The sequence below is a fragment of the Epinephelus moara genome, chromosome 9, assembly GCF_006386435.1.
Source record: "Epinephelus moara isolate mb chromosome 9, YSFRI_EMoa_1.0, whole genome shotgun sequence".
Classification (NCBI taxonomy): domain Eukaryota; kingdom Metazoa; phylum Chordata; class Actinopteri; order Perciformes; family Serranidae; genus Epinephelus; species Epinephelus moara.
The window spans coordinates 14588542-14601818 of NC_065514.1; the positions used below are offsets into that span (position 1 = coordinate 14588542).

Here is a 13277-nt window from a genome sequence, read left to right on the forward strand (position 1 = left end):
CTTAAAATATGTATAGGAAAAAGAGACAACCAAGTAATGGTCATAAGGCAGATAATCAAGGTCAGACAATTACAAATCAAATTGTTTTTTCCAAATTTAAAGGGACAGTTCACTGCAAAATCAAAAACACATATTTTTCCTCTTACCTGTAGTGCTATTTATCAGTCTAGATATTTTTGGTGTAAGTTGCAGAGTATTTTAGATATCGGCTGTAAGAGATGTCTGCCTTCTTTTGAATGTAATGGATCCAGATGGCACCCGGCTTGTGGTGCATAAAGTGCCAAAAAGAAGAGAAAAAAAGATCAGACTTAATAGATAAATTAAAAAGCTCCACAGCAATGTTTCTTTCCAGAAATCATGATCCAATTAATCCACAGACCTTGTCGTGAGCAGCTTCATGTAGGAACTATTTTCTTTCTATTGAACCACACACGCCAACCGAATCACTGTGCAGAGGAGGTGTGCATCTGCTAATGGATGAGAGGCTTATGCTTGTGACAGTTCACAATGTAAAGCTAACAGCAGATGCACTCTTCCCTCTGCACAGTGGTTTGGTTGGTGGGTGTAGTTTGCCATCCATATTCATCTGCTTATCCGAGGCCAGGTCGTGGGGGCAGCAGGCCAAGCAAAGCACCCTAGACGTTCCTCTCCCCAGCAACACTTCCCAGCTCCTCCTGGGGGACCCCAAGGTGTTCCCAGGCCAGATGAGATATGTAATCCCTCCAGCGTGTTCTGGGTCTGCCCCGGGGCCTCCTACCAGTGGGACATGCCTGGAACACCTCCAACAGGAGGCACCCTGGAGGCATCCTGATCAGATGCCTGAACCACCTCAACTGACCCCTTTCCAGGTGAAGGAGCAGCGGCTCTACTCCGAACTCCCTCCAGATGTCTGAGCTCCTTACCCTATCTCTAAGGCTGAGCCCGGCCACCCAACAGAGGAAACTCCTTGCATCCATGATCGCATTCTTTCGGTCACTACCCAGCACTCATGACCATAGATGAGGGTAGGGACATAGATGGACCAATAAATCAAAAGCCTCACCTTCTGGCTCAGCTCCCTCTTCACCACGAAGGTCAAGCACAGCGCCTGCATCACTGCAGATGCCACACATAACAGGCGATCCATCTCACGCTCCATTCCACCCTCACTCCTGAACAAGACCACAAGGTGGGGTGTGGTTTGGTAGAGAGAAAATAGTTCCTACACGAAATTGCTCACAACACAGACTGTGGATTATCCTGAGTAACCGGGTCATGATTTCTGGAAAGAGAAACTGCTGTTGAGTAACTCAAATTCATTTATTTTTGGCGCTTTGAGCACCACAGGGTGGTGTCTAGTCCGATTACACTGGAGAGAAGGTAGACATCTCTACGGCCAATATCTCCAACACTCTGCAACTCACATCAAAACAATCTAGATTAATAAATATGGTAAGAGGAAAAATATGTTGTTTTGATTTGGGGGTGATCCATTCCTTTAAAGCTATTCAAAGTGGAAATGAGATGATATGGGATGTTAACACCTGAATTTAAAACAGGAAAAGTTGGATACCTGTATGCCAGAAGGAGGGCTAGTCTCGTTTCTTCCAGACTAAATGGAGTGATGGCAGAAAGGAGACATCAGCAGTGCAGTCCAGACATGGCAGCCAGGCTTTCCTTTGACCTCAGCTGAAAAACAAAAGCAGAGATAGTATTTCTTCATGCCACTGCTGGTTAAGTTTACGACTGGTCAATCTCTTCATCAGAGACAAAACAAATTAAATTTCTTTTCGGGCGTAGCCACAAGTCTGGTGTATGAAATGAGAAACATTCTTACTGTCAGCAGACAATCTGCAGTGTAATTAAACTGCTGCCAACATCAAGGGCGTGATTTTTTATTTCAGCTTTGGGGGAGATATCTACTGGGAACTGCCTCAAACCACTGCAATAAAATACACTGCAGGACAGTTAATGTTTTAATAGAGAGGAGAGACCTAATTCTAACCCTTTGAGACATTAATTTAATATAGGATTTAGAGATATTTTGCAGTAAAGCTCATGAGATTACTTTATTTTCAGATTGAATGAATGGCTCCAGGTACAATCCTCCACACTCACCACATGGCGGCGGTAACGCACCGTTTACTATCAGAAAAAGTAGGACAGGTTTGCTGGTGTTATCCAGAAGCTGAGGATGTGTGTTTATTGTTACCAAAATGTAATATTTTAATCGCAACACTAGCTTAATAGCCATCCAAATATGGCTGAGTTGCGCGAACAAGGATACTGGCGGTCGGACTGCGACTAATGGTGAGCTCTGTAACCCTGTTTTCAATCAGTGAAGCAGGTTAGCAGGCTAGCTAGCAACGTTAGCATGAACTTAGCTAGCTGGAATTTAGCCTGCTAGCTAACATAGCTTGACAGTTACCAAACGGTCTGACACTGAATTAAAAAAACGTTAGTATCTTTGTTTTGCTTTTTTAAACATATTTGTTTCAGAGTGAAATACTAGATAAATGCTGTTGCGTGTGTGGTAAGCAAATAGTTGGTAAACATGACCGTTAGCTTTAGCTAGCTAACATGTAAACACGCGTTTTTGAATGGGATTAACTGACACAGGCAGTTGTGTCATTAGCGCTAGATGTTAGCAGTGCTATCTGCCGTTGAATCTCAATCATGTCACTTGCAAAAACAGTTTCACCATTGTAAGCTAATTTTAAAATGACCTCCATGAAGGTGCCTCTCTCCCCAGCCTTACCCTCCCCAGCTTGCCTTGCACCAGAGGAGCTGCCGAGCACAAGATGCTGCTGAAGATGCCTCAGAAGCTGCTGAAGACTGCCCATTACATAGAGCTGGGCAGCTACCAGCACTGGCCGGTGTTGATACCTCAGAGGATAAGACTGTACACCTACGAACAAATCCCCCTGTTTCTCAAAGAAAACCCCTACATCACAGATGGCTACAGGGCCCACCTGCCCTCCAAACTCTGCCTGAGGAGGTGGGAGTCATACAGAAATGATCAGGGACCAGTTGCACAAAACACCTTCCTTAAGTTTTTTCCTTAAGTATGACACTTAAGGCTTAATTTCTCTCTTAAAGCACATTTAAACACAAGTCACCTTGACTGAAGCAGAATAGGATGCTTAAAACACATGCATGAGAGGCAACATGACTGTCAGGTACATACGTCACACATCAGCGAAAGCCACATCAGGAGGACTCAAAACGCTAATGAATAAAAGTAAGTTTTGAACCTGGACTTAAAGAGTCAATGGAGGGGGCAGACACAGCTAAGGCACCATCACCCCTGAGTTTAAGTCTGGAGCGTGGGACAGCCAGGAGCCCTAGGGCAGCTGACCTGAGGGACCAAGGGGTAGAAGAGGGGGTTAGGAGGTCTGCGATGTAGGATAGGGCCAGACCATTAAGGGCTTTGTAAACAAACAGGAGAACCTTAAAGTCAATTCTGAACTTTACAGGCAACCAATGGAGAGAGGCTAAAACAGGTGTGATATGGTCTCTCGTCCATGTACCTGTGAGGAGCCACTTGGAGGCAGGATAGAGAGAGGTCTGACTAATACTGATGTACAGAGAGTTACAGTAGTCTAAACAGGAGGAGATGAGAGTGTGGGTGACTAGCTGAGGGACTTACCCAGTTGAACAGAATCCCTTAAAAGTTTTCTTTAGTTAAGTAAAAAAGTTTGTTGGCCTGGACTCACGCTTGTGATGCCTGTTATTGTCTCACAAAGTTGGCTTATAGTAAGTGAAAAAATGGCTGAAGAAAAGAAGACAAGAAAACCTTAATAGAGGAGGAAAAGATTATAGCCATGGAGGAATACAATCAGAGAAAGCAAAAACTACAAAGTCAATTTGATCCCCAAGTACCACAAAACAAAACAATTACAGGAAGAAATTGCAACGAAAATTAAGTCAGTCAGATCTAAAGTGTAAAATCAAAAGCGTATCCATCGGATTTTCCTGGTCACAGAACAGTTTTCTCGGGTGTTTTTTTTTTCCCCATTTATCACCATAAACTCAGTCATGTTGCAGTTAAGATAGAATCAGAGGTACCTTAAGTTTTTATTTTTACCTTGCTTTGGTAGGTCTTTCATGCAACGGTCTAGGGATTCCTTAAATATAAGACAAAGTCAAGGATAAAACCATAAATACTTAAGTGAACATTTAAAGGAAACCTTAAAAAGAAGACTTAAGGGATTTTATTTTGAGGAAACCTTACTTTACTAGAAAATCTTAACTTAAGGTGTTTTGTGCAGCCGGCTCCAGAATTTAAGATGGAGTTGCTGTATGTAAACATCTTACAACTTATAAAGTATGAGCATTACACTGGTGCATGTTAGTGTTAACACAGACTGTCCTTGCTGACATGTGCATCTTTGTTTCCTATTTTCTGTTGTAGTATTTTTATGCTGTCCAATGAGACTGTGAACATCTGGAGCCACCTTCTGGGTTTCCTGCTCTTCTTCTCTTTGGGGGTCAACGACCTCTCCACAGTACTGCCAGCATCCGGAGCGAACAGAGAGGACTACGTCATCTACGCTATAGGACTGTTCTGCTTCCAGGTAAAACTTACTTTGCTTGTCTTTCCAGCATCCACACAAGATGAATGTGCCTGGTCCACAGGTGTAGGTGTCTGTATTTTTATTCACTGAGTGCTGATCCTTTCTCTAGAGCACAAACTTCTTGTGTTTATTTGAATTGAACTATGTTACAAGTTTACAATGAACATCTTCATTAGCAGAGTATCTGCACTGTACATAAATAAAGTATGTATGGCCTAACAAACTGATTCATGTAGGTTCACGTTTCCTGACACAGGTGCAATCAGTTCACCTCAACCCACCCAGGTGTGTAAGCTGTGTGTAGGTGTAACTGTTATATAGGTGGAGCAAAGTGTATCGTATTATAAAGAGCTACAGTGGTTCATTGTAGAGACAGTTTCAGTTGTGTCTGTGTTAGCTGTGTATGGTTTGTGATATAGGTTGTGTAGCAGCTGATGATGGGATTGGAAACTTGTTAATGTCATGAATTACAAGCCAGTGGATTCCAACTTACAGTAAGTGTATAGAGTAGTATGTGTTACCTGCCCATCCTCCTCCTTAAACACATTTCTTTGACCATATAAATTGATCTTGTTAGTAGAATGACCTTAAAATCCTAAAAGGTAACACATAAAGATTTATTTCCATGAAAAACTCTGACACAAAATAAATTTGTGTTGGATGTTCCTTTGCAATATCTCTGTAATGGTACAGTGTGTTTTCTTCTTAGGTGTGCATGTTGTGCTCTGTGGGGTACCACCTGTTTTCATGCCACCGATCAGAGAAGACTTGCCGTCGCTGGCTGTCGCTGGACTATGCAGGCATCTCTGTTGGCATCCTGGGCTGTTACGTACCTGGGCTCTTCTATGCTTTCTACTGTAACGCTGTAAGTGCACTCAAGATGGCGATTTGTATCACAGTGATGCAGATAAAAATGCGTAAACGTAAACTGTTCGATAATTTTTCTTTTTCTCAAGATGTTACACTGATAAAGAAACAGATGTTCAAGCTCTTGATTAGACTACTTAATCTTTACTCTTCTGTCGTGCAGTTTTGGCGACAGGTCTACCTGCTGACAGTGCTGTCCCTAATCCTGGCCGTCTTCTGTGCTCAAGTCCACCCTCATTACCTCAGCAACGAGTGGCGACGGATACGAATGGCGATCTTCTGCTGTGTGGCTGGCATCAGCGTGGTGCCTGCATGCCACTGGGTCTGGCTCAACGGAGGATACACCACTGATGTTGTGAAGGTCAGGAGACACAGTTATATTAGAGAACAAGCTAAGTGAGAGCTTATGCATGTGCACTAAGTGTTCCTCAGGTGATCATGTAACAATTTCACTCATGAATCTCAGCACTTTCTCCTCCTGACTGTTTAATGTTCAGCCTAACAGACTTTGTTTTATGGTATGTGCAGCTGTTCCTGCCTCGTGTGATAGTGATGTACCTGATTGCTGGATCTGCCTTTTTGTTCTACGTCACCAAGATACCAGAACGCTATTTCCCTGGTGAGTCTTTCTCCTCTGTCCCTCTGTGTGTACGAGCCTGGAGTAGGATGCGTTAGTGTCAAACCAACTGAGATATTTAGAAAAAGCTTTTTAAAAAGTAATTAAGGTGACTGCATGTCTGTTAATAAAGCAAAGTTCACACTACACAACTTTTAAAGACGTCATATTGCTATACATTTCACACTACCAAATTTCTGTCTTGTATTTGGGGGTCTTAAAGAAAGACGTTGTGTTTTTCACACTACATGACACACACACATCAAGATGTTTCACTGAGAGGAGTCCCTGATGAGTATGTCTTGTGATGCACAGTTCGAACCAAAACCTGGGGGGGGTGCTTACTATGTCCAAAAGTGACAAAGCAGCATTCTGCTATAAGTTATTAGGCTGATAACTCACAAAAACGTTGCATGCAATAGTCCAATAGTCCACCTTCCACCTTCTCTTTTCCTTCTCTCTTTATAACTTTCTCTTCCTCTCAAACACACACAGCATGAAAAGCGCCACAGCTCTCTCTGTCCTCAGCTTGTGTCTTGTGCTCTCACTGCCTGTAGCTTGCCAACAATTTCCCCAACAGGTCCTCATATCTAACATGCTAGACATCAGGGGAGTGTCTGCGATGCATCAACGAGCCTTTCAGCTTGTCTCTTTAAGCAGTCAACACATAGTGCTTGAGTGCCGATTTGTGCTAATTGGATCTCAGCGTTCTGTTGGGTAGTTCCAAAAACTGTTGTCGAGCAGAAAATCGGGGCTAAGCTATGTTTCTGTCATGAGCTTAGCTGTGGCTCAGACCCTTCTTGTCTGGAACAAAACTACATCGTCTCTAAAACCTCACGGATCTGTCCTCAGAAGTAAATAGTAAAAATATTTCACTATGTATTATTGTATGAAAACAACACTTACATTACCATAAGCATCAAAATAAAGCAACCGAGTTGTCACAACTACCTCAAATCATTTTGTAATCCTGTAATTTTGACAAACTGAGAAGATCAGTGTGTTAATAAATTTTAAGGTAAGGTAGTGGACATGTTGTAAGTTTGCAGCACCTGAATTGTTCAATGTAATGAAGCCAGAATTACAGAAACATGAATCAGAGATGCATTGTAAGACAGATTCATACTGTGATTTTCATTTAAGTCAAATATATTTGACAGATTATTTACACTGCAGTAGATTTTAAAGAGGCAGTGTTACTATTATAGCGAGAAAATGTTGTACAATATCATTTACATTTGATTTATACTGATAAAAAAACAATTTTGTGATACCCTGTAGTGCAAGTAGACTAGAAATGATAAAACACACACTGTATTGCATCAGAAGTATTTGTTACACTCTTTCCGCAGTGGTGAGTGAGGTCAGCTGGTCTGGAAAATCAAAGAACTGTTAATGATTTCCTTAATTGCCACTTAACCAGTGATCGCACAGTGCTGATGGCCCATTTTTACTGCCGATATTTTGACTTGTCATGGTGGGAAAATCCTAGGTGTTACTCATAATGTTAATGGTGGCTCTTTTCCATTCAGGGGTCCCAGTAAAGCATCACAGTGTGACAGTGAGTTGTGTGTATAGGAGGACGAGGATAGACTGACATGTTTAGGTCTCATTCCTGTCGTATTAAATTTCCCCCTCAATTATATTTTCATTCTTGTACATTGTGAATAAAGTATGACAATTAACAAAAGCAATATGTAAATAGGATTTTGAGCATTTTCCCCCTCCGCTTCCAGGCCAGATGAACTACCTTGGCGCCAGCCACCAGCTGTGGCACATACTGGTGGTGGTGATGTTTTACTGGTGGCATCAGACAGCTGTACACATCATGCGCTTCAGGCACAGCCAGTCCTGCCCGACCCGGACCAGCAGCAGCAGCTAAGTTAAACTGATCACATAATGTTACAGAAAGGCAATCATTAACTCACTATGTTAATATTTAAAGACTTCTTACCAGTTAGCTGCTGGTTAGAAGGTGCTGCCTAAAGGTTTTTCAACCACTAACTACCAGACACTCCTGACTATTAGGTGTAAAACTCACGGTAGCTAGTATCTTTAACTGAGCTGCTGGTTACTGTTTGGCTCATGTTAAAAGTCTGCTGTCTCCAACAGTAGATATAAGCTAAGTGCTACTGTAAATCTTCTCTCTTAACCACCATAACCATTAAGAATGATGCATGAAACAGGAACTAATTCGTAGAAACAGACTAAGCTTGGTGTTTTTAATCAGTGATCATGTCATCTCATGATTGATTGTAATATTTGTGTACAGAAGCATTGAAAAAATATCCAGACAGATTCTTTTGAATCAAATATTTTAGCATGTGTGAACAATGCCTTTTTTTGCATCTGATTTTGTTCTATGAGTTCCTACAAGATTAGATTGTATGAAATGTATTGATCAAAGGTAGAAAACGCAGAACAAAGACATGATTGGAAATTCCACATATGGACACTGTGAACTATGTCTCTGGGAGGAATGACGTCTCCACACTTGAGCATTTGAACAAATAATTAAAGGCCAAGCAACGATCAATATGCAATATCTAAGAAAAAATGTGGGAACCATATTGAGGTTGTAGTGATTTCTTTTCTTAGCACTGCTTCATTTGTGGTTTGTTGTTGTTTTTGGTGTGTACTGTTTTGCCTTTGGAACACATAAGGTGGCAGTTTTGAAAATAGAATATTTAAAGGAATACTTCACTCACAAAATGGCAGTTGGTGTATCAGTTACACAGCCTGTGTTACATTGAATTCATGAAGGAAATTGTTGTTTTTCTCGCATGCCTTTTACGATGAACGAAGAACCCAAAAAACAGAAAATGCTTGATGAATTAAAGTAATGGGGGTCCATGTATAACAACAGCAAAACCATATCAGAACATCCGTTTACAAACTCTCACACAACTCATGCAGTATAACCCAAGTCTCATTTATCTAGTTGTATGCTTAGTACTTCCCAGACACAAGCTTTTTCGCTTTAAATCTTAGCATTAAAACACGTACAGCCCTTATTAAACACTTATTTATCACTTATTAAAAACACTGCATTAACAGACTGGCAGGTGAGTGACTAGCCTTAGCAAGAGTGTGCGTTTTAACTCGTTTTAAGTTCAAATGCATGCTTTTCCTGGTGCGCTACTCGTACGTGGAAGTGTTTTAAAAATAAGGTTTTAGTTAAAGTACATGTGTTTGGGAAGTACCAAGCATTAGGGCTGTCACTTTTTATTCAAGTTTCAGACATTCGTTTGGACATGAGGTGAAAAGTTCATGTTCGAGCTGTAATTACCTGTTCGAAATGTCGGCTGCAGTCTCTACAGGTGCATCAGACAATTTGATGTACTTTGCCTTGTGATCCAACAGAGGGCGCTCTAAGAATTCACTGTCATGTTGACCTATTGCATGCCCTACTTGCCTATCACTAAACGAAGCTAATGTTATTGTGTTGTTTTGCTACGAAAATGGAGGACAATAGCGAGCAAAGCCGCCCTGAACGGACAATCACGACTCGAATTTATTCGAACAAATTACGGGTCATTTTAAATGCGTTCGACCTTGATTTTTTTGGAAAAAGCGACAGCTCTAGTGAGCATACAAGGGGATAAACGCGACAGCATGAGTACTGTGAGAGGTTGTAAACTGTTTTTAAATGTGGCTCCCTATGACTTCAATTCAGCAAGAATTTTCTCTGTTTTTGGATTTTTCATTCATCATGAAGGCATGTGAGAAAAAATAATGTTTTCTTGATGAATTTAATGTAACACTAGATGATTAACTGATATACAAACTGTCATTTTGTGGGGGAAGTATTCCTTTAATAACTCGTTACAGTTGCCAAAGCCAGTATGTTACTGGAGGGCTGCACCAGGCAAGATGTCATATCAGCCTAAACACCAGAGCAACAGAGTTAAACAACATGTTGTACAATCACCCGTTTGCTTTAATTGTCATTATTAGAGCACTGGATTTAATCGTGTGAGTAAACAGGATGTGTCCTCAAGAGGCAAGTGATTTAAATTTCCTGACTAATTAACTGTGGCTAGATCCATTATCTCCATCTCCACAAGACATCATGCTGCATGATTTTGGTGTCAGCAATGTGTTAAATCTTTACTTCTTTGCCCACTTCAGCTTCCACTTGTAAAAAATAAGTGTAAACGGTGACATTAAGAGGATATTTCCTTAAATTTGATAAAGTGGAATACAATTCTGGCCAGTAGACATGCACTTGACCTTCACTTACCTTCACTGGTATGCACATGGTTTTGATTTTATGCTCTCTGTGATTCATGCCACCTCTCCAATACAATGGAGGTGAATGGAAATTCATTTTTGGAGCACATGGCATTAAAAAATGACATTTAAAAAAATATATATTCTAGCAGGTTTTTAGGGACTATTGTATGTTTTTGTCCGAAAGTTGTTCATAAATCTGAGCCAGTAAAACCAAGACTATCTAAAAATGTTTATTGTAATTTGGATGAAATGACCCTTGAACTGCAACTGCAGACAGACGATGAAGAGAACAAAAAGGCATTTATGCTGACAGTCCAGTGAGCGGTAGCACTTACAGTAAGCTCTCACTGATTGGCTGTTAAGGCAGGTTGCTATTAGTGATTATCAGACGTCACCACTGCAGCCGTTTTATCATAAACTATCATAAACTATCACAAAGGCTGGGTGTCGTCGTTATTATTGATTGTTTGAACAAGGCCAGTGTACAATGTTTATTCCACGGCACACTTTGGGAGATATTTTAATGTTTAGTATTTTATTTTTACATGATTCCAATTATGTTTGTACTTCATTTGCCTTATTATCCTCAAGTATTTGTACTGTAAAAGCACTATCTGTTAAAATCTGTTTTGGGTCTTGAATTGAACATAAACCAGAACAAAAAAATGATCAAACTCAGACCGATATCATCTTTGCTGTTACACCACAAAGCCAGTATTGTTTGTCATTTTTATGTACTGCAATTTAATGTATAGAACTTATGGATTTTAGTTAGAGCTGCAGATCTGCTGAAAAAAGTGACTTTATTTTTGCCTTTTTGAGTGTTTCTATTTCCGAACGTGAATATCTAATTATCAAAAACCGCTTGATCTTTTGTTTTTTGAATGATCTCATGATTGTGTTAATCTTGTGTTTGTGTTTTCCTTGAATATCATTTGTACGATGAAGCACTGGCGCTGATTTGTGAGATGTATATTTATATCAGTGCCTCTGTGAAAATCTATTTTTAAACATTTTTGAATGAATAAAAGAATGCTGGGAAATAAATAGTTGCTGAGATTTTTTTCTGCTGTTCACCTTATTGAACACAAGAGGGCGGCCTTGATACAAAAATTGCCTCTACAAGAACGAGTCCAAAGAAATTGTGGGTGCACATTTTCTGATTTTTGCATATCACACCAACAAACAAATTCTGTTAATCCATTTCTCCCTGATAAAAAATAATATAGATAAATGTAATTATATAGCACTTTTCAAAACAGACGTTACAAAGTGCATCACAAGACAATAAAAACAATTAAATGAAGCAAGAAAGTGGTAAAACGAAGTAACTTCACAAAGTAGGAACCATGTTTATTGCCCCATTTGACCACTTTACCCCTCCATTGTCTTCTGTGGAGGTGAGTGTCTCAGGACTTTCTGTTGAGCCAGGGTCAAGAGATTCACCTCAGTTAGCACTTTGAAAATTACACGCTTGTTAACCACAGGGATCTCCTGATGACTCAGCAGGTCATAGGTCAAATCACATGCTCTCAGTGTCGCTCTCACAAGCCTGAAATATACAGTAAAGCCTCCTCTGTCTAACCTTACTATCGTGCAAGAAGACTGGCAGATGCTTCAGATTTTTTTGGATAAAAAGAGCAATCATTTTGTGATTTATTTTCTGTCTAATGGCAACGCTATCATCCAGAATGACTGCTATTGTTCCCCAGTGGTTTTGTAAATGTGATGGTTATGAGAGAAAATGATATACCATCACTAAATCACCTCATGCAGTAATGAATATCTGTGCAAGTAGCGTCTGATACTGTAATGATGGGAAATCATCCTGAAAGTACAGTTGGCTTATAATTGATTTTTGCTGGGTATGCAAGGACAGTTAAGTGCAGAGAAAAAGCAGAACTTTTTTGGAGCTGAAATACTGTATTATAGCATAACCGAGAATTTCTACATCTGGAACAACCTGTGAAAGTTCTGAGATGAGACTTCAAGAACCATAAATGTTTCTTAATGTGCCATATAAAACTCAATAAAACTCAATAAGATAATGACTTTGTTATGCAATCGTTTAGTATTGTGATAAATAATTGCACTCGCTATCTTGCTGAGTGTTAAATGAAAAAAAACGATGACACTCTCATCTGTCTGTTAAATTTGTGGCTGAAGGTTACCTTAGTTTAGCTTGGCATAAAGACTGGAAACAGGGTGAAACAGCTAGCCTGGCTCTGTCCAAAGGTAACAGATCACTCCCACCAGAACTTCTGAATCTTGTTTGTTTAAAGTGTACAAAAATCAAAGTGAAAAAACAATTTCATCTACTTTAGGGGGTTAAGGAAGTTACTGCTCTGGCTCATAACCCCATCAGCCCATTCTCATTCCCACAGTGTCAAATACAGCAGCTTGGTCAATGGCCATCGGCGTCTGATTCCTACCCACACGGCACCCTTTTGCATTTGTATGATCCCCACTGGGTTTTCAACTAACTCCAGTGGTGGCTGTGGCTCGATCCCCTACTCTTCTGGTCCACATGTCGTAGTATCTTTAGACAAGAAACTGAACCCCAAATTGCTCCCAATGGCTGTTCCACTGGTATATTAGAGTGTGTGAATGGTTAGTAAGTCACAGGTGGCGCCTTGTATGGTAGCCTCAGCCTCGAGTGTGTGACTGTGTATGTGAGTGGGTCAACGTGACATGTAGTGTAAAAGCACTTTGAGTGGTCAGAAGACTAGAAAAGCACCATACATGTCACTTCACTATGTCACATACTGATGAACTTGCTTAAGTAAAGTTAAGTAACAAATGTAGTTATTTCCACTCAAATCATTGTGTTTTTTTCTAAACCTAACCATTTAGAGTACCGTGCTCTGATGAAATATCTTCATCTCAAAGGAATGTCACCATCTGAAACCCACCAAGATAAGCTCAATACACAATGCCCCCTCATATGCCACAGTCAAACACTGGGTACAAGAATTCAAGTGTGGCAGGGAGAGTGTTGAAGA

At 40.4% G+C, this 13277-nt stretch overlaps 1 protein-coding gene across 3 annotated transcripts; it reads left to right on the forward strand.

The window, feature by feature from the left end:
- The first annotated feature begins 2114 nt into the window (after window positions 1-2114).
- LOC126395682 (progestin and adipoQ receptor family member 3-like) lies at window positions 2115-10949 on the forward strand. 3 transcript variants are annotated; one of them, XM_050053332.1, is made up of 7 exons: window positions 2115-2289; window positions 2716-2977; window positions 4394-4556; window positions 5266-5421; window positions 5587-5784; window positions 5952-6042; window positions 7776-10949. In XM_050053332.1, exons 2-7 carry the CDS (start codon window positions 2781-2783, stop codon window positions 7919-7921), a joined length of 951 nt encoding a protein of 316 aa, XP_049909289.1. In that variant the 5' UTR covers window positions 2115-2289; window positions 2716-2780; the 3' UTR covers window positions 7922-10949. The 3 variants fall into 3 exon arrangements, with proteins under 3 accessions (XP_049909289.1, XP_049909290.1, XP_049909291.1); XM_050053333.1 differs by having other exon boundaries at window positions 2732-2977; XM_050053334.1 differs by lacking the exons at window positions 2115-2289; window positions 2716-2977; window positions 4394-4556 and adding an exon at window positions 4581-5050.
- Window positions 10950-13277: the final 2328 nt, after the last annotated feature.